This window comes from Colossoma macropomum, unplaced genomic scaffold, assembly GCF_904425465.1.
Source record: "Colossoma macropomum unplaced genomic scaffold, Colossoma_macropomum, whole genome shotgun sequence".
NCBI lineage: Eukaryota > Metazoa > Chordata > Actinopteri > Characiformes > Serrasalmidae > Colossoma > Colossoma macropomum.
In genome coordinates, this window is record NW_023494786.1 from 28,415,258 (window position 1) to 28,438,883 (window position 23,626).

A 23,626-nucleotide genomic window follows, 5' to 3' on the forward strand; every position below is an offset into this window, starting at 1 on the left:
GGGAATGGACACAGAAAGAAATGCTCAAGTACGTTCACATAGACACATCATCTGCATGCAACAGACAGGAGGAAGAGGGGTTTCCCCGGATTTATACACTCGTTTATCTGTAGCTTTGTAGTTCGCTTCTTTTTTTTTTATCTGTAAACATCTTGGAGATACTTGATTGTGTCATCAAAGTCGGTAAGGTCTTAGCCCATGCTTCCTTTACTTAAAAAACACAGTAGGCTCTAAACTGTCTCAAGGCTTTGTGTTTGTGTCACACTGTTAAAAATAAAGGTGCCAGAAAGGGTTCATTGCCCTATGTCTTAGAACCGGGTTCTTCCAGTCCTGGACCTCCTGAACATAGAAGAACCACTTTTGTTTCGCTAAAATACCTTTTAATGGAAGCATAAACAAAAAAATGGTATCTTGTCAAGTTAAATTATCTTAAATAAGGTCAATAAATCAAATATTTCTCCTGTTGAGATTGTTGTAAGCTTAATTAAAGATTATTTACATTATTTCTAGACATTTCACTTGTTTTAAGTAATTTTATTAAGTAAAATTTTCTCACCATATTAGCAAAAAATGTGCTTGTTTTAGGAAATGTGCCTGAAACCAGCAAAATTACCTGCCAGTATAGTGAGTTAATTTTATTTGATAAAGTTTCCCAAAACACATAAATAATGTCTATTAATAAAATAATCTTATAATAAGTGTACACCAATCTCAAAATGGGAAATATTAGATATATCGACTAGATTTAAGATCATTTCACTTGACAAGATACCATTTTTTGCAGTGAGTGTGAAGAAACCTTTTTTTGGATTAAAGAACCTCCACACATTCTAAAGTTTCTAGGAAGAACCCTTAAATTGGTATAGAACCCCTACATTAAGTCTTCAAAAGTTTCCTCGCACTCACAAGTCTCTTTTCATACTGCTTCGCTCAAAGAACCCTTCATGGCACCTTGTCTTTAGAGCGCAGATTGCCACCAACCAACTAGGCTCAGCCGAGGCACATTTGAAATCAACCCCAAACCCACCCATACAAAAAGGTAATACATTGAAAGTACATTCCAATATATTCTATTTACATTTTGGAATATACTCACAACACATTGCAATATGTTCCATTTTCATATGGGCAGCTGTGTTTTTGGGCAATGGTTACAAAATGACACCCTCTTTCGTTGTCTGGGTTGCATCTTCATTTGAGGTTAATCTCTTTGTTCCACCGAAGTGACAGAAATGTACCCAAAGTGCTGCACGCTTAGCCTTTATTCACTGCATTCGGATTGCCGCTTCTCTTGCCGATCCGGCAAGTTCATTGTATTCTTCAAAAATAGCCCCTCAAGAGCACAAACAAACATGACACAAACAGCAGACGGAAGGCTTCTGAAAAAAAGACCCAGAACTACCACTAGTTCTTTCTTGTCTGGTCTGTTTATCCTTGAATTCCTTTGTTGGAGGGTAGTCCTCATGTCATGGACACACAAATGTGCTTACAATTCCTTCAGCATGCCATCAAGTAAGACATTGTTGTCCATTTTTTTGGATTATTTAAGTTTTAAATTGTAAGTCTGTTCTCTTTTTTTGTCTTTTTTTTCTTTTTCTTTTTTGATTGTGGTCCAGCGAAATGTCACGAAAGTTCTCATTTACAAAGGTTAGTTTCACATTTTCTTGTGAACAGTTCATTTCATTAGTCCCATCACATCATCAACCCCTTCTGAGATCCAGAAGGGGGATCGCTTGTAGCATTCTCATGTGTCTCCTTGCGTAAATGCAACAAGTCGAGTGAAATACAAAGGATGGAATTCGTTCACCAGAAGTTTAGCTAGTAGACGAGGCTAAACACAATTAAATTAGCTTATGCAGTCAAGAGGTGACGGAACAACACAACAGAGCTATACTTTCTCAGAAAGTTTCCTTCAACATCCACATTCAGGTAAGAAGTGACAAACAACCAAGGGACAGCTTTTGACCTCACTGCCCCATTCAAATCGACCCAACAATCTTTCTTTCTGAAAAAGAGTTTGGAGGAGGGAGAATTCCAAGTCAATTCCAATTCCAATTCCAGAGCCTTCTCTGGTTGAACGTGCCATGCCATGGGTAAGTCTCCTTTTCCACTGCTTTGTTCACACGTGAGTCTGCATGCGCTGCTGGGATGGGCGTCCGTAGTCGGACTGCTGTGAGGAAACCTGCGAGGATGCATAGGAGAAGCGGGATGAGCTGGACACTTTGCTGGCTTCGTCCGAGTTCTCGTAGCCATCCACCTTCTCGTAGGAGGCTGGTTTGACATAGCTGGTGAAGGCACGGCCATAAGTGGAGGGAAGGTAGCCGGAGCCTGAATACAGGGGCTCTTGTGGGTAAATGGTGGGTGTGGCCTGCTGCTGTTGCGTTTGTTGCTGTGGTTGTTGCTCGTAGGTGCTGCGTGTTCCTGGGGTGGTGGCGTATCGGTTGGAGAAGTCGTAGATGCGGGTCTGCGCATTGGCCTGCTGGCCATACAGTGGGCTGGGGGAGGGCAGCTGGGATGGTGTGTAAACCGGCCTAGAGTTGGGGACGTACTCAGAGAAGCCACTGCGGGTGATGTGGCGGTCCTCGTGGCCTCTAACGTTGTAGTAGCCATTAGTAGGGTCCTGGGTGGTGAGAGAGGACAGCAATATTATATACCTGTAGTTGCCAGCTTCTTAGCTATGCTAATCTTGTTCCAGTCCTCACTGGCAATTATATTCCGTACATGTACCATATAAGGTCAGTCTGAAAGTTTACAATTATTGACTGTAGTTCATCTGTTTTTGTGCACAAATTGCCAGCCACCATCTACCTAAGGCATCATCGCCATGCCATGAAAAAAAGGTGACTGACATTGTCCATGACAACAGATTGTACACCTATATGGTGGAACTATAAGGTAGGTGCACTTCATTAAGTGGCTAGTGGGCAAAAATACTGAGTGGATTTTTTCATAATCTGCAGCTTTCTGTGTTTTACATATTTTTAACAGATGTTGCACTGAACTTGATGAACTTCGTTGACTACTCTTCTCATTTTTGTAAAGAGTATTACCTTGATATCTGATCTCTCATCATCTTCCTCCTCTAGTAGATCGCTGTGCTCAGTGCGGGACGTCCCTGGAGACTCACTGCTGTTGGGAGCCTGAGAGAGAGAATCACACACGCCTGGGTTACATACTGCTGCGACTGCACTTTCACACTGCAAACCAGCTGAGCTCCGAAAACCTCAGGATGTTCTTATACAATGTGTGACCAAGCATGAAAAAGCCTAAAAAAGCTCAAATGCTGGATAATGTCTTTATATGGGCTAATGTTTTATGATATTCGTACGACTTTGGCAGTACATTGAATTTTTTATTAAGTTTTAACGTTTTGTTTTTTAATTTTTTCTCTTTTAACTGTGTATTTATACCCTTAACAGTAAAGATGCCACAAATGGTTCTTTCAGAGATGCCATAGAAGAACCACTTTTGGCTCCCTAAAGAACCCTTGCCTGAAAAAGAGAACTGTAAGTGTGAAGAACCTTTAAAGGCTCAAAAAAACTATCATGTAATATAAAGAATTTAATGGTTCTTTTCTCTTCTAAAGGTTCTTTAGAAAGGTTTTTTACACTCACACATCATTACAAAAGACGTTATCTAAAGAACCATCCATTGAAAGGTTCTCTTGGGAATCCACAGTGGTTCTTTCATGGAATTGCACAAAGAATCCTTCCTGGCACCTTTTTTTTAATGAGGGTAATCTAAAGGTATTTTAGAGATGCTCACCATCGGCTCCTTCACATCCTCCTCATCGTCATTTCCACGGGCAGCATTGTGGTCACTGTGCACGATTTGCACACGGATGTCGCTCTTGGACAGACGTGTCCCTTTTTTACCTGTGGGCAGAGCAAAGGAGAGAGTGGACAGAGATTAATGAGGAGAACAACTTCACAAAGCGCTCCACAGAGAGGCAGAGGTCAGCGCTTTGCCAGGAAAGTTAGCTGCCCTTATAATTAACCTTCTACTAGTTGGACAGTTTGATTGCCACCCATTCGTGTTCTGAATGCACACATAAAAATGTGCTCACACCCCAACCCCTGACCTTTGACCTCACCTTTGGCTGTGTGGCGGCAGCAGACGGACACCAGGGTGATGACGACGATGAAGACGCAGCCGCCTGCAACTGAAGCACCGATGATGATCAGCATGGGGAGAGCCTCTGTAACATGGAGGGAGTTGCAATACTTATCACACCGTCAATCATAAATACAGGCAAGCAGAGGAATATTTATGAGTGTTTGACAGCTGTGTCAGTGTGTCTGGCAAGTCATGGTGTGCACAGCGCAAAGAGGAAAACTGTATTTCATAGAATCGTAAATTCAAGCTAATGTAGGCAGTAACAGGCACGTTTGATATACTGTTTTCTATTGAAATGGGAAAACAGATATTAGCATGGCTAAAAACAGCCACCTTGAAGCCACAATTTACTTTACCTGTGATTAACAGTGATTATTTTATTACCCAGATTTCTCTATGTTTGTAGCTGTATATAAACTTCCTTTACTTGCTAACTAAATTAGCCTCATAGATCCAGTGTCAAACTAAAGAAGACAGGTTTTTCTGCCAAGCTATTCCCTGTAAGCTTTAACCATTTCTTAAACCCAGTCACACTACAAATGGTGAGCTTATGAAGCTGAAAAATTTAAGAATGATCTTGTTGTTTCATCACGGATGCTTGGGCGCAATATCTAGCAAGCCCTGCCATATTCTCAAGAGGATCCAGAGCAGACTGCCGAGCGCACTTCAAAACCATCCGCCTCAACCACATCTCCGGCCGTGGCTTCACATATAGAAAATCATCCAGTGTGGCGTCCCAGGGCCCAGCGATTGGCTCTAATCTCGGCTGGAAGAGGGGTAACCAGGCCTGACGTGCAGCGAGGCAGCTGACACTAATCTAATTAGAGATTGCGGGAGATAGCACTGCTGCCTGCCTCTCCTGAGACAAGCCTCTTCTGCCTTGATGCAAATTGCTGGCTAGGACCTCATTTTCGGTGTCTCCCACTACAAAGGCCCGCTCCCCACTACCATGTGCTCAACCTTATTTAAGCAAATTCAGGCTCCAGTACCTCTACGTGTGCCGAGCAAAGGCACAGCCAAGCGATACGCTGGGGTACCCATTGGCCCTGAATTAATTGATTCAGGCTCAAAATCTATATCTGTGTTATGGGGCAGATGTATTCATTAAGTACACCATCTCCTGATTAAATGATATTGATTTGCCGGTGTATAATTAAGATAAGCGCACTACTGGAGGGCTTTTCTTTCCTGAGTCTACTTTAGCCAGTTTCCTGCACGCTGGCCGCTGACTCTGAAGAAGGACCTGTCACGATTCATCTAGGATAAGAAGGAAGCCAAAAAGGACCCTTTACTTCACAGGACATAACCCACTAAATGAAACCCTTACATTATCCCCAGATGCTCTGAACAAACTCATCTCATCACAAAACCCTTGGCACCTCTTCAGTTGCATGTCTTGGCATTTTTCTTCTCCCTCTTCAGAGTTGCTTTCGTTTGCATCCCTCCATTACAAATGACCAAAGCCAGGCTTTGGCTTAAAAGCCTGTCTTAAATCGTTGCGTCGTTTCATCCCTCACCCTTTCTCACTCTCCCCTTAGCACAAGAGAAAGTGAAATATTGATCACAAAAAGGAGACTTAAAGCTGTAAATCTGTCTTAGTAACTTTTTTGAGTCAGTCCAGCTGCCACATCTCTCCAGTTGAAGCAGTTGTAGTCTCAGCTTCAGAAGCTCCACACACAGAGGTGTACGGGCCGTCTGATATTTATTGTATGTCAGAATTGCCACTATCAGAATTTTGTTAATTTGACTGGCTATCCGCACCGCCATGTGTGCACACTGCTGTGCACAGGTTTTATCAGTTGGCAAACTTTCGTTTATCAAGCTAAATACTAGCTAGCCAACAGTTGCAAGCAGTTGCCTGCTCTGCACACCATGCCAACCAAGAATTTAAAGTCCCAGGGCTAAGACATCATGTATATTGACTTGGACTAACTGGCCACTTTATTAGGTTCACCTACCTTGCATCTACACTCATTGTCCATTTTATCAAGTCTACTTACCATAGAGATAAACTTTGCAGTTCTACAGTTACAGATCGTAGCCACCTCAGTGGTTTGTATAGTGTAGAGGGTAACACCTATGCTGCAAACTGGGGGTCAGTCCTCCACCTACACTATACCAATAAGAGTCCTTGGGCAAGACTCCTAACACTCCCTTCACCTGCCTGTGTAAAACGCTCAAATTGTAAGTTGCTCTGCATAAGGGCGTCTGCCAAATGCCATAAATGTAGAATGACCAGTAATACCCCCTCAGTGCTGGTCCTAGTGGGTTCTTGGCCATTAATAAACTAGATAGAGTTGCTAACTAATTATGCAGAAAAACAAATTGACTACAATCTATAACTGCAGAACTACACAGTGCACCTATATGATACATGGACCTAAAATGGACGATGAGTATAGAAACAAGGTAGGTATATCTAATAGTGGCCAGTGCACATGTGTTTTGGATATGAGGAAATAGAGCCATAAGTCTGGCTGAAGAGACTACAGCAGTTGAGGAAGCCCCACCTTGTTCTTTGAGGGTGACCAGCGCTGTGCCTGTTCCGAAGCGGTTCCAGGCCGTGCAGTTGTATCGCAGCTGGAAGTCCTGGGCCAGCGTCTCAGACAGGATGAGTGAGGACACGACGCCATGATCGCTGTTGACCGTCTGAACGGAGAAACGTCCAGAAGAGCCGGATGACAAACTCATGTCCCCGAATGTCCACATCTGAGAATGGACAGAACAGTTTTGGACTCCTTTTAAACAGAAGCTTTACAGACATGCACAGCATTCAGTGTTGTAAATTAATAGCTCAGCAAAAAAGCCCAAGTTTTTCCCCTTTTCCCAAATTTAATCAGCCAAGACATGCTTGGTGTCTGAGGTTTGCTTTAGTTCTGCAGTGAAGATACGAGATTAATGTAGCTAACGAGTAATTGAAGCTTATTAAAATTGCACAAACCACACGCCTTAACCATAAGACACTGTTTCAAGTTAAGTAATCTCAAATGAAAGATCTCACATAGACCTGCTTATGTGGTGTCTGACACCATATCACATACTGTTACCAATAAACATGGACAAAAGTGCAGAAGAAATTCAGACACTCTCGTAGCTCCAGTGAAGCAAAGCTTCAGACACCAAGCATGACTTGGCTGATCTAGTATATTTCAGTTGAGAAAGAGAAAGAGAGAGAGAGAGAGAGAGAGAGAGAGAGAGAGAGATGGCGAGCAAGCTGCTCTTTTTCAGCAGGTCAGTGCAGAATCACAGAGGGGGGATGAGGTGTGTTGTGCTTCCTGTGGTCTCCATCAACAGCCTGAGCTAACAATATAACAACCTGCACCCAGACAACAGCACTCATATCTCTCTCTCTCTTGCTCCTTCTCGCTCTCTCACTCACCCCCTCTCTTCTGCTCTTGTTTATCCTCTCTCCTCAACTCTTTCTCTCTCTCTTGTTCTTCTCGCTACTCTTCTTGTTGTGAATCTCGATCATTTATCCTTTTACATCCTTTTTCTTTACCTCTTTTACTCTACGCTTTCTATCTCCCCGTCTTTTCCTCTCTCCCCTTTCTTTCTCTTTCTCTCTTGTTGATCTTGTTGTATGTTCCCATCGTTCATCCTCTTTCACCTCTTCTGTTTCTTCTCTCTCTCATGCTCTCTCTCTCTCTCTCTCTGTTTCTCTGTCTCTCTCTTTCTTTCTGCACCTTAGACCCTAATTATCCAGTGAAGGCCTTGCTCGTGCAGCGGGGGTCACAAGGGTCACCAGAACTGGGCGCTAATTGCAAGAGAGAGAGAGAGAGAGAGAGACAGAGACAGAGAGAGATATATAGAGAGAGGTGTTTAAAGTTTACATAGAGTGGGGGAGGGGAAAGGTGAGATACAGGAGCAGCCTCTTCAACCAACAGCCTCTAATGGGTCTGTGTGTGTGTGTGTGTGTGTGTGTGTATGTGTGTGTTTGTGTGAGATGCACAAACAGAGAGAGAGTGAGAGAGAGAGAGAGAGAGAATCAAGTAAGAAAAGAAGATAGCTCCAGATCTTTGTGGGTGGTCAAGAAGCCTCAGGTATGTTTTACATGTACACAAGGAAAAAAACACCAGAAAAAGTGTGTGTTTGGGGAAAAGCTTGTCAAGAATGATGCTGTTCTGAGTGTAAGACCCCTTTTACACCGGCTTGTTTCATGTCAAATGTATCTGTATTGTAACCTGATGCGATTTTAACCACTAGCATTTAAACTGCAAATGTGTCTCTGGTTGGTCAAATTGAAATCTGGTGTATGGTGCATAATAAGCAACAACCATTAGCCTGTGCTATTCTTTGTATTCCCTGTTCTGTTCAAAAGATGAGTGTCTCCTCAAAAATCACAGTGTTGCAAGGAGTTATTCACTTCCTTACACCATCATCTTGTAAACATTGGTGTAAAGCTGGTGTGAGGAAATGAACAATGCCTCAAAAATCACAGTTTTGCAAGCTGTTATTCATTTCTTTACACCAGCTTTACACCAACACTTACAAGAAGATGACTGTTTAGAATAACTCCCCCCCTGCATTAGTCATAGACCGCCTGCATTAAAATGTAACGTTATTATGAATATGTATAGTATTGTAGTCGGACAGAGAATGATGACGAAACAAAGTAAAGATCACCTGAACTGATGCTTAGGAAAAAAAAACCTTCTTAAAAACATCTCCTTAATATCTCTGCTGTTTCTCCTAGACAACAATAAGTTTAGACTTTTGCTTAAATCTCACCTGCTGCTCAGATATTTCTCCTGAAAAAAGAGTCTCCTCTAGAGTTTTAGTAGAGATCTCAATACGGTCACACATTGTGCTCAGATCTGCCAAGATAATAACACTCATCTTCTTCTGCAGCTAAGCTCTCAATCTCTCCTTTACCTCTTCTGTGTCTCCTTTCTGTCTACTGCTGTTTCTCATTAAGAATTAACGGGGAATCACCAATACGCCTCCTGAGCCATCCAGGAGCGACATTTAAACAATAAAATTCTCCTTTTGTGTTTACTTTAACTACTGAATTCAGAACAGAAACCCCATCAGGAGCTGAACTGAGGGAGCAGTGATGCCTCTGTTTAGTCAGAGCAGTCGAGGGAGAGTTTTTCTCCCGTTATGCAGAACGGCAGAGGGAGGAGTCGCAGAATTGGGAGGGGTTCTGATTGTCGAACATGGCTGCATTTGCGCTTGTATAACTTGGTTAAAATGAGTCTCAGGCGTCCTGAAGAGGTTTGAGTGATCAGATTAGACCTGTTTAAACGGTGCTTTAACAACTGCATTTAATGTGGATAATCTCTACCCTGATGAATTAAATGAACAGGTGTGAACGGGGTCTAAGCACACACACACACACACACACACACACACACACACACACACACACGCATACACACATAAACACTTACGATCTTGTCTGGCGGGGGGCTGCTCCCCACCAAACACTCGAGCTTCCCTTTCGAATGTTTTACAGCCTGCTGAGTGGCATCAGCCGTAATGATGGGGGGACCTGAGAGAGAGAAAAGAGAAATAAGAGAGTTATTACATGATTATTATTATTATTATTATTATTATTAATAATGAGTGGAGTGTGGCAGAGAGAGAAAGAGATAGAGGCAGTAGAGAGAGAAAGATAATGAGGGAGAGAGAGAGATAGATAGAGAAAGACAGAGAGACAGACAGAAGAGAGAGAAAAGAAAGAGAGAATGTAAAAGAGACCAAAAAGTGAGACACTGTTATTATTATTATTATTATTATAATAATAATAATAATAATAGTAATTATAATGGATTGAAACAAGAGTGTGCCAAAAAGAGAAAGAGATAGAGGAAGCAGAAAGAGAGAGAGAGAGAGAGAGAGAGATAGGTGTGTTTTGAGTGCTGCATTGTTAGCACTGAAGTCTGTACTGAACTGTTCAGGATGAACTCCTGAAATAGCTCCTTCAGAAACAGATTCTCTGACATTTACATTCATTTACACTCTATAAATGACTTTAATAAGCAGTTTGGAGCACTGAGTGTGTGTGTGTGTGTGTGTGTGTGTGTGTGTGTGTGTGTGTGTGTGGGTGAGAGAGTTCCTTTACCGTTGACAGTGAGGGTGACGTCTCTTTCGGCGACACCAATCCTGGGCACGATGGCTTTGCAGGTGTACAGCCCAGCGTCTTCCTGAGTAACTGCCTTTAGCTGGAGTGTGTTTCCATTGCTGAGAACCTGCCATTCATGAACACACAGCATCAGTAACACTGCAATGCTCAAAACATGCTGTTCAGTGCCTGGAGCTATGATACATGATGCGTATGAAACAGCTTTAAGAGTGTAATGATCTCAATAAGGCATTAACCCAAATGAACTTTAAAAAAGCGTTCTGTCCTACAACAAGCATTTAATATATAGCATTTAATATTTTATTCATCATGTTATGCAGATACTGTAGCACAGCATTGAATTCCTCAGCCTCATTTGTTTGGCAGAATTCATGATTTTGTTGCTGTTTCTGAATATCCACCTAATAAAGAAGCCTATTTGAAAACACCAGCTGCTTTTTTACACTGTGTGAAGATTACATGATGAATGGACCATTGGGCATTAACTGGAATAAAATCTTGCATCAGTAAATGTTAAAATGTGTTTTTTTCCCCCTTTGGAATTTTCCAATTTAGAAAAGCAAGGTTTTCCTTTGACAACGACAATGTAAATCCCACAAGGCCTTGAAGTATTCATTCATAGGTATTTGGGCCTTTGGGTAATATGTTCTCATAACATAACCCTATTAATTTGACCAGTGCATGGTTTTCAAGGGAAAAATGTCAAGGTTTTCCAGGAAAAAAAAAAAAAAACTTAAATAATTTCAACAATAGTGCTTGACCACTGAACATCATTTGTAGTCTAAAGAGCTAAATCTGTACCAGAAAGACTACCATGTTCTTGTTGCACTATTGATTAACACTGTTGAAGCATACAGAATTCCTCCATATGGACACTCCTTGCATGAATATCATTATCACATCGTCAATATTTCCAGTGCATGTGTACGGGACGATCTCCTGCAAAACCAATACTGTGCTGTTTATTTCAGTCTGTAATGTTCCTGCAGCTCCTGTGAGGCAGCCATAACCATTAGCAGCAGTCATCTATTTCATTACTGGAGCCTCACATTGGAGAAGGCCCACTGCCTTCGATACCGAGGGGACACTTTCGACTTGGAGCTGTAATTCTTTCACCTTAAAGAATGATTCGACCTCTTCCAGTATTCAGTTCATTAAAGAGTGTTTGCACTGCAAAAATACTATCTTAGCGAGTGTACACATCTTAAATGTAGTCAATATATCAACTATGTCGCATTATGAGACTGTCGTAAGAATGTTGTAAGACTATTTAACTTATTTCTAGACATTTTTAACTAGTTTTTAAGCAGTTTTATCTTATGAAAGTGTCTTGTTCCATTGGCAGATCTTGTTACCTGTTTAAAGCATTCAATTTTTTATTATTTCTCAAAACAAGTAAACTAATCTGCCAAAGGAATAAGACATTTTCACTGGATAAAATCACTCAAAACAAGTAAAAATGTACAGAAATAGGTGGAATAAATTTATAGTATTCTTACAACAGTCTCATAATGAGAAATATTAGATTTACTGACTACATTTAAGAAGTTTTCACTTGTTAAGATATTATTTTTTGCAGTGTGTTATATGAAATATGTGCTTCTGAAGTACAGATTTTACCTCCCATAGACTTCCATGGGGCATAGAACAAGAATGGCTCTTAGAAACTCTCATATACTGCTAATGCCGTGGAGTCATTTCTGTAGCATTTGTGCTAATGCAGTGCTTTGCTTAGATTTTTTCAGCCTAGCTGGTAGACCCTTCGAAGCTGCCAGTGTTGTTGTACATATGTGGAGTATTAGCTTTGTGCAGGATTATTATTTATAAAAAAATCATTACACTGTACATGTAAGTACCCTTTGTTTTGTGTTCTCTGCACATTTCAATTTTTTGCAATTCAGTCCGTTGTAGCACGTTAATTCAGAATTTCTGAACCACTGCAATGCAAAAAATGGTACCTTGTTGAATAAAATTATCTTATAGTCAATAAATCTAATATTTCTCCTGTTAAGATTGTTGTAAGATTAATTTAAGATTACTTACCTTATTTCTAGACATTTTTACTTGTTTTAAGTGATTTTATTAAGTTATCTCACTTATATTGGTAGTTAATTTGCTTGTTTTAAGTAATGTGCTTGAAACCGGCAAATTCATCTGCTAAGATAGTGAGATAACTTAATAAAATGACCTAAAACAAGTAAATAATGTCTAGAAATAAGCTAGATAATCTTATAATAAACGCACAAATCTCAAAAATGGGAAATATGAGCTATATCGACTAGATTTCAGATAATTTCAGTTGACAATACCATTTTTTGCAGTGTGGGTCGTGGACAGTGACTTGGCGATACTGTTAAGTTATCGTAATCTGTTAACATTTTAAGTTCAATGACACGTCACACTCAAATATTGCTGTGTTGAAAAGTACACAAAAATGAAATTTTCAAAATAAATAAATAAATAAACACTGATTTACCCCCTAGTTGTAAGACCAAATCTTATAACAATGCACTTCTAATAATAATATACAATTTAGAACCTGGCTGAGACTCAGTGTTGTCTCTCTTGTAGGAAACACAGCTAACTGAATCTAGTGTGGCTAGCATTCTAGCTGCCATGTTAACATGCAATTAATAACTTGATGCTAATTTTTTGGCGATTATAATTCACACAATAACCAGGGGAGGTGATGTTTCTGAGCAGTTTTTATGCTGTAGTTGTAGAAGAGCATTTCAAACCCAAAATTGGATGCCGTTCTATGCCTCATGAAAGCCTAAGGGAGCTAATTTCTGCCGAGTTTCTTACTTCAGAGGCGTGCATTTTAGCATAAAATCTCTCAAAACTGACTGGTCTAATCCTTCAGTTACCATCTAAAGTGCACTACTGTCTCAAAAATGTCTGGACTGGGCATACGCTCTTAAAAATAACTGTGCCAGGAAGGTTCTTTGGAGCGATCTGAAACCTTTCAATTGATAGTTCTTTAAAAAATTGTAATCAAAAGCATCCACTGAAAAGTTCTATGAAGAAACAAAAGAGCTTCTTTTATGGCGCCACTCCAAAGAACCCTTTTTAGCACGTTTTTTGTAGAAGTGTATGTGCTAGCAGTCTCATTTATGCGTTTTCGCCTCGGCTGTGTTAGTAACACGCGCGGCGGTGGCTCGTTAGGCCCCATTGATCATTAGGCACCCCTCCCCTCCCAACCCCGCCAAACTCAGATTAATCCGTTTAGCGCTCCCCTCGATTTTTCATTCGCAGGCACTCATCGAATTAGCCAATTAATCCATATCTCGTGGCGATGAAGTAAACGCGCCGCTCGAGGATTAGATCAGCCCTGCTCTTAGATGGGGCAGAGGGGTGGAGGAGGAAGTGTCGGGGGGAGGGGGGGGGGTTGCTGTAGCATCAAAATTAGCCTATTGCTTCAGCACGGCCCTCTGGCTTTTAAAACTCCGTCTCTTTCTTCCCCCCTTCCTCTCTTGGTCCTTGTTTGCTTTCTCGGGCTCTTTGTGAAATCCGATTAGACAGCATGAGAGTTGTTCCCAGGAGATATTTGGCTGATGTGTGATGCAGAGGGTCTACAGTAGGCTGAAATATACCAGCGCTGGCTGACAATCAGCTCGCTCTCTAAGCCAGTGCGCTCTCGTGAATGGATAATGCCCGAGATGGCAGCGATTCGCCACGCATCCCTCTGATCAAACTTATCTGTGGCAGTACTGGGAGCAGATCAGCTGTGATTAAGCTTAGTGTTTCCTTCTTAAGCTTCGCGTCACGAATCGATACAGATTGTCATTAATACCCAAAATCAGTGTTTACCGATTCTGGTCCTGCCGTCCCGCTGAACTGCACATTTTTGCATTTGCCCTGATCATACGCACTCATATTAATGTCAAGAGGGGCTTATTAATTAGCTGATAAGTTGAGTCAACGTTCAGAGCTGGGAAAGCACCAATATACGCAGTTTTGGGCTCGACCGATATATCATTTGGCCAATAAAATTGGACGATATTATCGTTTAGGGATAATGTCTATTTAACCCTTTTTCACAGTAGCCATAAAATGAATTTCTACCTGTATGTAGCTCCTTCTGTTTGTTTATTTATTTATTTTTTTTTCACTGGCCTGGAAATATGTATGATTTACAAAACTAGAGATCGACTGGATCTTCATCTTTGGAGGATGAACAATCAAGCCAATATTTATAAAAGTGATTTTATTGTGTTAAATGGCTTTTTATTGTAGCAACTGTTTGCATTTGTTTTATCCAGGAAAGAGCAGTGGTGCTTTTCTTTTTGTCTCAGCAGAGCCATCTTTGAGGAACTGCTACAATCAGCATTGCTCCCTAGCGGTTCAACGTACGGCCTAGTTAATTTGATAATAGAGTTATGAGGAAACGGTATGCTATTTGATTATAAATATGTGATTTAATTATGATAATGAAAAATATTTGAGTCCATTTCCATTCTGCCTGTGGAGTGGCCACTAGGGGGCTGCAGAAAGACGGTATATAAGATGTTACATAAAAAAATAAACACATCCAAGGATGTGATATTATTTTAAATAACAACCAAACATGTTACATGAAGGAAGCTCCTCTTCCTTTAGAGTGAATTCATGCTATTTACCTCATTTCAGAATATAAAGTTATTTAGTGGCTTGTTTTGTATGTACACAATCATACGTAAAAGTTTGGGCGCCCCCGAGAAATGACACGGTTTGAAGTGAAAATAAGTGAACACACCCTGTATAGAGAACACCCTAAATATGGCATATTTCTGCTAATTTTAGTGCACAGTTTCTATTTATTCGCTGAGTTTAACATATTGTAAAATCATAAAACATAAAATGTGCCATAACTTCCGCAAAAGCCACATTTTACATTTTATTAATTTCCAATACGTTAAATTCAGCAGATAAACAAACAGTACCTGTGTATTAAAATGTGCAGAGGTGTGTTTTCTGTGGAGGATGTGTTAACTTATTTTCAGTTAGATAACATTTGCACATGACTGTACTATAGGATTAGCTGCTGTTTATTATATTGAATTACTGATGATGAGATCAGTCACTCAGCAGTGTTTAATAAAGACTATTGTAGTCTGTTTCATTTTTTATCTCATTTAAAATCAAATCAGTTGATATTATCGGTTATCGTAACATTTTACTCATTAAAATTGGTATCGGTGATAAAACATATCAGCCAAGTCCTTCTTGAGAACCAGTATTGGGAAACACACCCAAGATCAATCATTCATCAGAGGAACATTGTGAACAGCATTAGAAACATGAGGTAAGAGGGTGGCATACCACACTAGATCCTTGTTTAGTCCAGGCCAGAGTTAGAGGGGGGTTTCCAGTCCAGGCGCAGGTGAACGCAGCATCCATACCTGTGTCCACTGTCAGGGGCTTGGGCTCGGATAACAACCTGGGCCCAACTGGAGCATGAGAGAGAAAGAGAAAAAGAAAAAACAGAGACAATGTGGTAAAAAGTTCTATTGAAACATCTCTACTCACATAAATTAAACACAAAGCATTTCATTACTGTTGCGTAATAAGCGTCTCTAATGAGCGCGTCTCATGAGAACATGAGAGCTTTTGATGTGGTCTGGATATACACATGCATGTATGTATTTGATGGTGCTTCTGACGTGCGTCATCACAACCAAAGTCTATTATGTCTTGCATGACTGCAGCCTTGAGAAGTGAAAGGAACGTGTAACTTTCAGATCAAGCCCATTGAAGGGAATACTTGGACAGGACTTCAAGTACACATGGCAGACTATCTCAATAAACAAAACCATATGCACAGGCTGGGAGTTTTGCAGGTTGTATTGAAGTGATATTCTATAAAGCAGCAGCCAATAAAGCATGAAAAGTGCATAGAAAATGGTAAGACTGCCTTGAATGAAACGCCATTGAATTTAGCAGTAAACACTCTGCCTATGCAACACTCTTCAGCACATCTATGTTTTGACGCTAAGGGTGAATGTTACGTACTGATCCTTCAAAAACAAAACAATCTGTCAATGTAACTTAAAAGAACGCTGGAAGGTTTGCTTTTCAGAGTTTCTATCGGTCCATTCGTTATGGATTCTTCAGCCACTGCAAAAAACATTTTCAAATGGTGCTTAAAAAAAGAAAAGCAGGTTTTCTTGACAGTGATAATTAAAAGCCAGTGCTGTACTTACATTGTACGTCCACCAGTGTGCTGACATTGGTGCTGCCCACAGAGTTGGACACCTCACAGGATACAGGGTCAGTGAAGTAGGAGTGATCGACAGTCACCTCCAGACTGTCCCCATTAGCCTCGGAGATAGGGATGCCGCCTTTGGACCACCTTTTAAGGCAATTTAAAAGGATTCTAATAAGATGCTAGCTCTCTACAACATCATTGGTTTCAAATTCTGAATAAAAGTGTGTAACATCAAACTTAATATCCAAAATTAATATCTAGAATGTTTGCAAATCTGGAGGCCGGAGGCAGGACAATCATATCAGTCTGTAAAGCAGTGTTTAAGACTACTGGAGTCTGTTGAGATCTTTTTAGCATATTGTTGTCAGAACAAAATCTCATATCTCCAAAATGATAACTTTACAGGAGAAGGAGAAAACATACTTTTAATGTAAGTCAATGGAACCAGATGTCTTTCTAAGTCATTCTGGGACATTTCTTTTGGTCTATTCATCAAATTTACACATAATGTAAAGGGCAGTGGGTATTTTTGAATTATGTCAACAGCAGCGATATACAAAATCACATTGGTTGATATTATCGATTATCATAGTATTTAGCTCCTTAGAACTGGTAAACAATACTTGAGAACCAGGGTTGGAAAATATTCCAAAAGGTCAATTGTGGGACAGAGGAACATTGTGGACTACATCTGTACAAATGTATAAATGGCACCATAGTATTACCTGACTAACCTTGTAAGGTCTACCCCTATCACATGCCTGCAATATGCTGAAACAGCCACGAGCCAGACATTGTGAACGTAATCCAATCCTATCTGAGATGTTATCTGCTCTGATGCTCTGCTAAGCTGGGATTATGTGCTGAATGTATTGTTTCTTTTTTTTTTTTGCTTTACCTGTAGCCAGTGATCTCTGGGTTGGCCGAGGCAGAGCAGATGAATAACACTTTAGCTCCCTCCATCACAGTCTGGGGCTGGACGGACAGAGTCACTGAGGGTGGATCTAAAACACGACACCTCTGGGTTACACAGAGCTAATCACACCGTTTTTCAATCCCAAATAATGAAAGCCTATGAATACTCATTAACATCATGCGAACTGTATCTGTAAACAGGGTTCGAATTGTGGCAGAGGTCTTTGGAGGGGGCCTACGCTGGGAAAGTCTAACTATGAGGAGAGGAATTATCACCTGCTATTTTCACAATACATTTTTGTGGAGTTTAACCCTGTAGGTTTTCACAAGCATTACATATCACACTTTTTATCTGCTTGAATATTAATGATTTTTACATTTAGAAGCTGATTACAAGACATACCAATATCCTACCTTTTAAATAGATCATTTAGGTCATAAAAAAGTATGCTTAGTTGTCATTTTGTCAGAAAATTCCAATTTTATTCAAAGTAATGACAGTTTTTTCTCTCTTATGGGAGGTCTGGGACTGCTCAGCCACCCCTCAATTCGAATCCTGTATATAAATCTGTGTGGAGCTGTAATCTCAAATAGACTTGCTTATGTTGTTTCTGGCATTGTATAGCATACTGTTATCTATAAACATGGACAAAAGTACTTATCTAAACACAGCAGCGGCCACCTTGAAGCCTACATTCTGTTTGCATGTTTGTCTATATATCCGTGCAGTCTTGACCAATCATCTACACTTGTGATTAAGGAAAAATGGTGCAAATTTTATTTTCTGCCAAGCAATTGCTTCAGCCGAGGAACTGAATGTGCAGGAACGCACAAAAATGTATAGCATACAAAAGTAGCACTATGGTCTATGATGTTGGAGCTTATTCTTGACCTTGCATTCCACTCAATGCTGGAGAAAAGACATTATTTAGAGCCTGAAATGCTTAAAGTAATCTATTGATTTATCCATCTTATACCGTACTGAATAGTTCCAGCTTTTTCTGCTTTAATACACCCATTTTAGCTTAATAATGGGCTGTTCATGAGCGGATCATTTGGATCAGGTGTGTTGGGATCAGGGAAAACACTAAAATGCAGAGCAGTGGGCCTCCAGGACCAGGGTTGTGAAACACTAGGCTAGACTGAACTAATGGTCCTGAAGTTCGATGCCGTTGTGTTCTGAAGAGCTAAAATGTCACTAACGTTGAACATTGATGGTGACGGAGGTTTGGCGTCCAGCGGGTGCGGCCGGGTTAAGGACTCTGCAGGTGTAGGTTCGTCCAGAGTCGCGGTCCTCAGGCACCATCGGTAACAAACTGACTGCTGTCTCTCTCTTCCCATCCTCCATCAGAGACTGAGGAAAGAAACCAGCCAGGTATTAATACATTTATATAACATACGTTATATATAAATGTTATAATGTGTGGTAATACTGAACATAATGTAATCAATTTTAAATGCAGTGTTGTTTTACTTGTATAACTTTTTTAATGCTCTTAAAAAATTAAGTATGTTAATCAAATAACTATGTGTTTTATTGGAACGCACACTAGCAAATAGGGGTGGGAATCTTTAGGCACCTCACAATTCAATTCGATTACGATTCAGAGGGCTGCGATGCGATTATAAAACGATTATCGATTCATCTTTTTTCTCTGTACAGGATCTCTATCTTCCTACTGTCTAAAAACTTGGTAGTTTTAAAGCAAAGTATTTGTAATGATCCATAATGTAAATGCATTACGGATCACTACAAATACTTTGCTTTAAATATCTAAAATGTCTTTTATTAATAAATCAAATGGAAGTGATGTGGCAAGTGAACTAGAAGGCTCTCATTCAGAGACGCTGCTGCCACTCATCTGCGATAAAATGCGCTGTTACCCTGAAAGTGGTAATGGGTGTCCACGCAGCACGTTACAGCCATCCTGCCCGTTTTCTTTCGTGATCTTATAACTTCGGTTTTGGTCTCGTTGTAGAGAGAGAGTGTGTGTGTGTGTGTGTGTGTGTGTGTGTGTGTGTGTGTGTGTTGTGTTTTCGAGACTGGACGCTGAATCTCGGCTCCAAAGTGTGCAGCATAGCGCGAAAGCCCTGGTTCTGAACGACCCAGAACAGTGAGCAGACAGCAGGTCACATAGCACCAAAGTCTGGCCGCGGACGAAAAAACAGAGATTAAGACGAACATTTGGAGGACTTATTCGCATTTATAAGCAGCGCGGTTGGTTAAATCTGCAATGAGAGACTGTCTTTCTCTAAAAAGTCGAAAATGAACTCGCTTCTCTTTCGAATTTTCCCGTTCCACCTTAAATGGTGCAGCAGTTACATTCGGCGCCTAAGGCAGAATTTAAGGTGGAACGGGAAAATCAGAACGAGAAGCTGGCAAATGAGAAGCGACTTCAGCCTCGTAAAACAGCCGGACGCTGAGACATTTTACAAGAAACTGATCTAGTTTTGAAGAAAGGTTTTCTGGCGGAGATGGGAGGAAAGCGGCTAAAGCTGAAGCTTAAAGCAGAGCGAAGTAAATCTGCGCTCTCGTTTATATTTTTAGCCCATACTACAACATTATCACACACTGAGACATACTGGGCGTTAAATGTTGCGGCTCCTAAGGTGGTCTGATTTTTGTTGAAAGGACAAAATGGCTCTTCTTATCATTTGTGTTGTGACTCCTGACCTAACCTGGCTTTAATGCAGAGGGAGCCGGTCGGATTTCTCACTCATCCCGTTGTGTTTTTGTTATGTGCCGCCACAGACTGTCCGGGCGCTGCACTTCCGCACTTCCAGTTCCGCCCTTTGCGTTCAGTCAACATTACGTTATAAATTAAATATTTAGAAAATCGATTTTTGACATTTGTGAATCGATTCAGAATCGTTCACGTCCGCATCGCGATGCATCTAAGAATCGAGTTTTTCCGCACCCCTACTAGCAAAACTTATTTCTGGGTCAGTAATAATAATACAATAATAATTCATGCCCATTGCTATGATTCATATACTATGGATACGTATTTAAGGTACCTATTTAAGGCCTATTGAAGGCAGTAGCTACAAAAAGGCTAACAAATGGCTTCTATACACAGATAGAAATTTGCTACATAGCTTTTGCATCAACTCATGTTTAATACTACCATAAAAACAGAATTCCTTGAGCACCAGCAATTGTGATCCAATGGTGACATCATGACCCACTGTGATATATCCAAACATGACACATGTATCATAAAGACTATCATATTAGGAGCCACTTGGCAACACCTAGTTTTAATCCTGTCTAAATGAATGTGGATGTATCCTGAGCAGTCTGAGTGCTCAGCAGGATTAGAGCTCCGTTCGCCTGAGCGTGGCAGGTGAGCTCGTGTGTTTTATGATCCTGTTTTGCTGCGAGCACATTTTTTTTCCCAGAGAGCCCTCCATCAGCTCTTCCTGTTTCTCATCATCTTTTAAATCTGTTTATTGTGCACTGCTGGATCGATATGGCTAAGTGGGGCTGTGGTCCGCGCTAAAGTTTAGCTGCCCTCCTGCACTCCTTTAGCTGCACCACCGCTGGCACTCTGGATTTTAAATGAATTATAACCTGTGTTTTGATTCTGACTCACTGTGCTTGTGGCTTTTTCCCATATTGATGTTAACTGTATTAGCACTTTTATTTTAAATTTCATTTTATAGAATCGTACTGCCCCTGTTTTGTCTTAAGGATGCAGGTGGTAACTGCTCTGTGCTGTGTTTTGAGTGCACCTCAGTAAATTGTGAGCAACCTGCAGGTACTTAAGTGTTGAATTTGATCTGTTTTCTTGCGCTGGGTGTAATATATACTTGGATTCTAATTTCTACTTGGACTTTGTTTTTGAAATTTCCTGTACTGAATTGTATTAGGTTTTTAGCACTGGTTGTTTAACCAAAATGAACCACGATGTCACAGTTGGATCCTGGTGTTGTTAACTGTTGTGATGTCACAACCAGATCATGTAGCTGTGAACCACTGTGATGTCACAGTTGTCACAACTGAATCATGACATTGTTAACCAGTGTGATGTCACAGTTTTCACAACTGGATCATGACATTGTTAACCAGTGTGATGTCACAGTTGGATAATGATGTTTAACCATTGTGATGTCACAGTTGGATTATGATGTTGACCATTGTGATGTCACAATTGGATCATGATAGTAACTGCCGTGATGTCACAGTTGGATCATGATGTTAACCACTGTGATGTCACAACTAGATAATAATGATTAACCGTTGTGATGTCGCAGTTGGATCATGTAGTTAACCACTGTGATGTCACAACTGGATCATGATGTTAACCATTGTGATGTCACAGTTGGATCATGATGTTAACCAATGTAATGTCACAAGTGGATCATAATATTCATTCCTGTGACGTCACGAATGGGTCATGATGTTTTTAGCAATTGTGATGTCACAGTTGTATCATGGTGGTAACTATGGTGATGTCACAATTGGATCGTGGCATTCTTAACCAGTGTGATGTCACAACTGGATAATAATGATTAACCATTGTGATGTCACATTTAGATCATGATGTTAACCAATGTGATGTCACAACTGGACCATGATGTTAACCACTGCGTTGTCACAATTGGGCTGTGATGTTAGCCATTATGATATCACAACTGTCATGATGATATTAGCCATTGTAACATCATAATTAAATCATCATGTTGTGTGGTCCATGATGTTATCCACTGCAGTCCAATTCTGACATCACAGTGTATCATGATGTATTGAATCAGAGCAAATGTTTTGCAGTGTGTATCGCATCATGAGTCAGTTGGCAAAAGCAAGACCTGGCTTTAAAAATTTTAATTGTTCTTTGTTGTCTTCTGACCACCAGAGCAACTTCTATTATAAACTATTGAACCTGCACAGGCGGTATTTTGGGTTGAGGTGCGACGGCCGGATGGCTGGGGGGGTCAATCGATGCCCGAGTCACTTCAGCCTTACCTCCGACTCACTCAAAGCATTTTTACGCTAGATTGAATCGCATTGCTCTGTCAACACCCTTCCACTCCATCCCTCTCTCTTCCTTTCTTTTTCCACCATCTCTCAGCAGCTTGTCCTCCCTCACCTCCCCTTTACTTTCTCCTCTCTCCTCCCCTCACTTTCTCATCTGTTCTTCGTCCTCATCCGCCTACCTGTTTTGAAGCCTGTCCTTCTATCGTCCGCCTTCTCCTCCTGTCACAAGCATCTTATTCTTTCTACTTCTTTCCATCTCATCTCACTTTCTTTCCCTCTTTCTTCTTTCTGCCATCTCTGAGCGGCTCATCCTCCCTCACCTCCTCTTTACTCTTCTCCTTTTTGCCGTTCTTTGTCTTCATCTGCCTACCTGTCTCGCTCCCTCTATCATTTTCCTTGTCTTTTCTTTTTTCTCCTACTGTCACAGTTACTCTCTTCCCTACTACTCCATTCCCATTCTCCTCATCCGCCTACCTGTCTCTCTCCCTCTCTCCTATTGTTCACCTTGTGTTTTTTCCTTTTCACCTCCTGTCACTCACCCCTCTCTCTTAAACAGGCATCTTATTCTGTCTTTTTCTTTCCATCTCATCCCGCCATCGCACTTCTCTCTTTCGTCTCCCTTTATCTCTCCTTTTTTTCTTTCTCCCTCTTCCTGCCCTCTTAAATGTGGAGTTTAGTGCCGTTTAGCGTGGTCAGAGAGCATGACAAATGTGACACTTTCATGCCTGCCGCCGGTTCACGCTCTGCCGCGTTCTCCATTGTGTTTCGGCATTGTTGTGGCTGATTTCTCCTCCACCCCCCCCACTCGCTATTTCTCTCTCTTTCCCTCCCTCCCTCGCTCTGTCCCTCTCTCTCTCTCCACAGAAACTCCACTGTATCAAACGCTTATGCCTGTCTGCGCTTCGGCATGCTCCAGTTATGCTAGAGTGCCAGAGCATTGGTGAGAGAGAGGGAGGGGGAGAGAGAGAGAGCGAGACAGAGAGGTGGAATAAGGAGAGAAGAGGTGGATGGGTGCAAGGAGAGAGATGGAGAGTCATTGCAATGGAAAGAAAGATGGAAAAGCTAAAAGAATAACACCTCGGTGACAGAAATGCATGAGAGGTGCAGAGAGAAGAAAGAAAGTGGGCAAGAGAGAGAGAATTTTTGATGTTACATCTTTTTTTGGACACGTTGTGGAGGTGAGAACAGCAGAGAGAGAGAGAGAGAGAGAGAGAGAGAGAGAGAGATGAATCCAGCTGACCCACTGCCTCGCGGATATTCAGCTACTTTAGACTTGCTGTCTATGCATGATACCACTGAGACCACATGCAGTCTGTGACGGGCTGAGTTGGGCCGCGTCTGA

At 41.1% G+C, this 23,626-nt stretch overlaps 1 protein-coding gene across 1 annotated transcript in view; it reads right to left on the reverse strand.

Moving 5' to 3' along the window:
• Positions 1–773: 773 nt before the first annotated feature.
• The window catches only part of kirrel3l (kirre like nephrin family adhesion molecule 3, like), a 73,622-nt gene continuing 50,769 nt past the window's right edge, over positions 774–23,626 (reverse strand). Inside the window, exons 5-15 of the mRNA XM_036565265.1 lie at positions 18,507–18,657; positions 17,287–17,392; positions 16,384–16,532; positions 15,503–15,630; positions 10,181–10,307; positions 9,507–9,607; positions 6,627–6,825; positions 4,094–4,198; positions 3,766–3,875; positions 3,051–3,140; positions 774–2,620 (exon numbers count right to left, since the gene is read on the reverse strand). Of these exons, the coding sequence (XP_036421158.1) occupies positions 2,120–2,620; positions 3,051–3,140; positions 3,766–3,875; positions 4,094–4,198; positions 6,627–6,825; positions 9,507–9,607; positions 10,181–10,307; positions 15,503–15,630; positions 16,384–16,532; positions 17,287–17,392; positions 18,507–18,657 (1,767 nt within the window). The 3' untranslated portion in view covers positions 774–2,119. The remainder of the gene's footprint in view (positions 2,621–3,050; positions 3,141–3,765; positions 3,876–4,093; positions 4,199–6,626; positions 6,826–9,506; positions 9,608–10,180; positions 10,308–15,502; positions 15,631–16,383; positions 16,533–17,286; positions 17,393–18,506; positions 18,658–23,626) is intronic.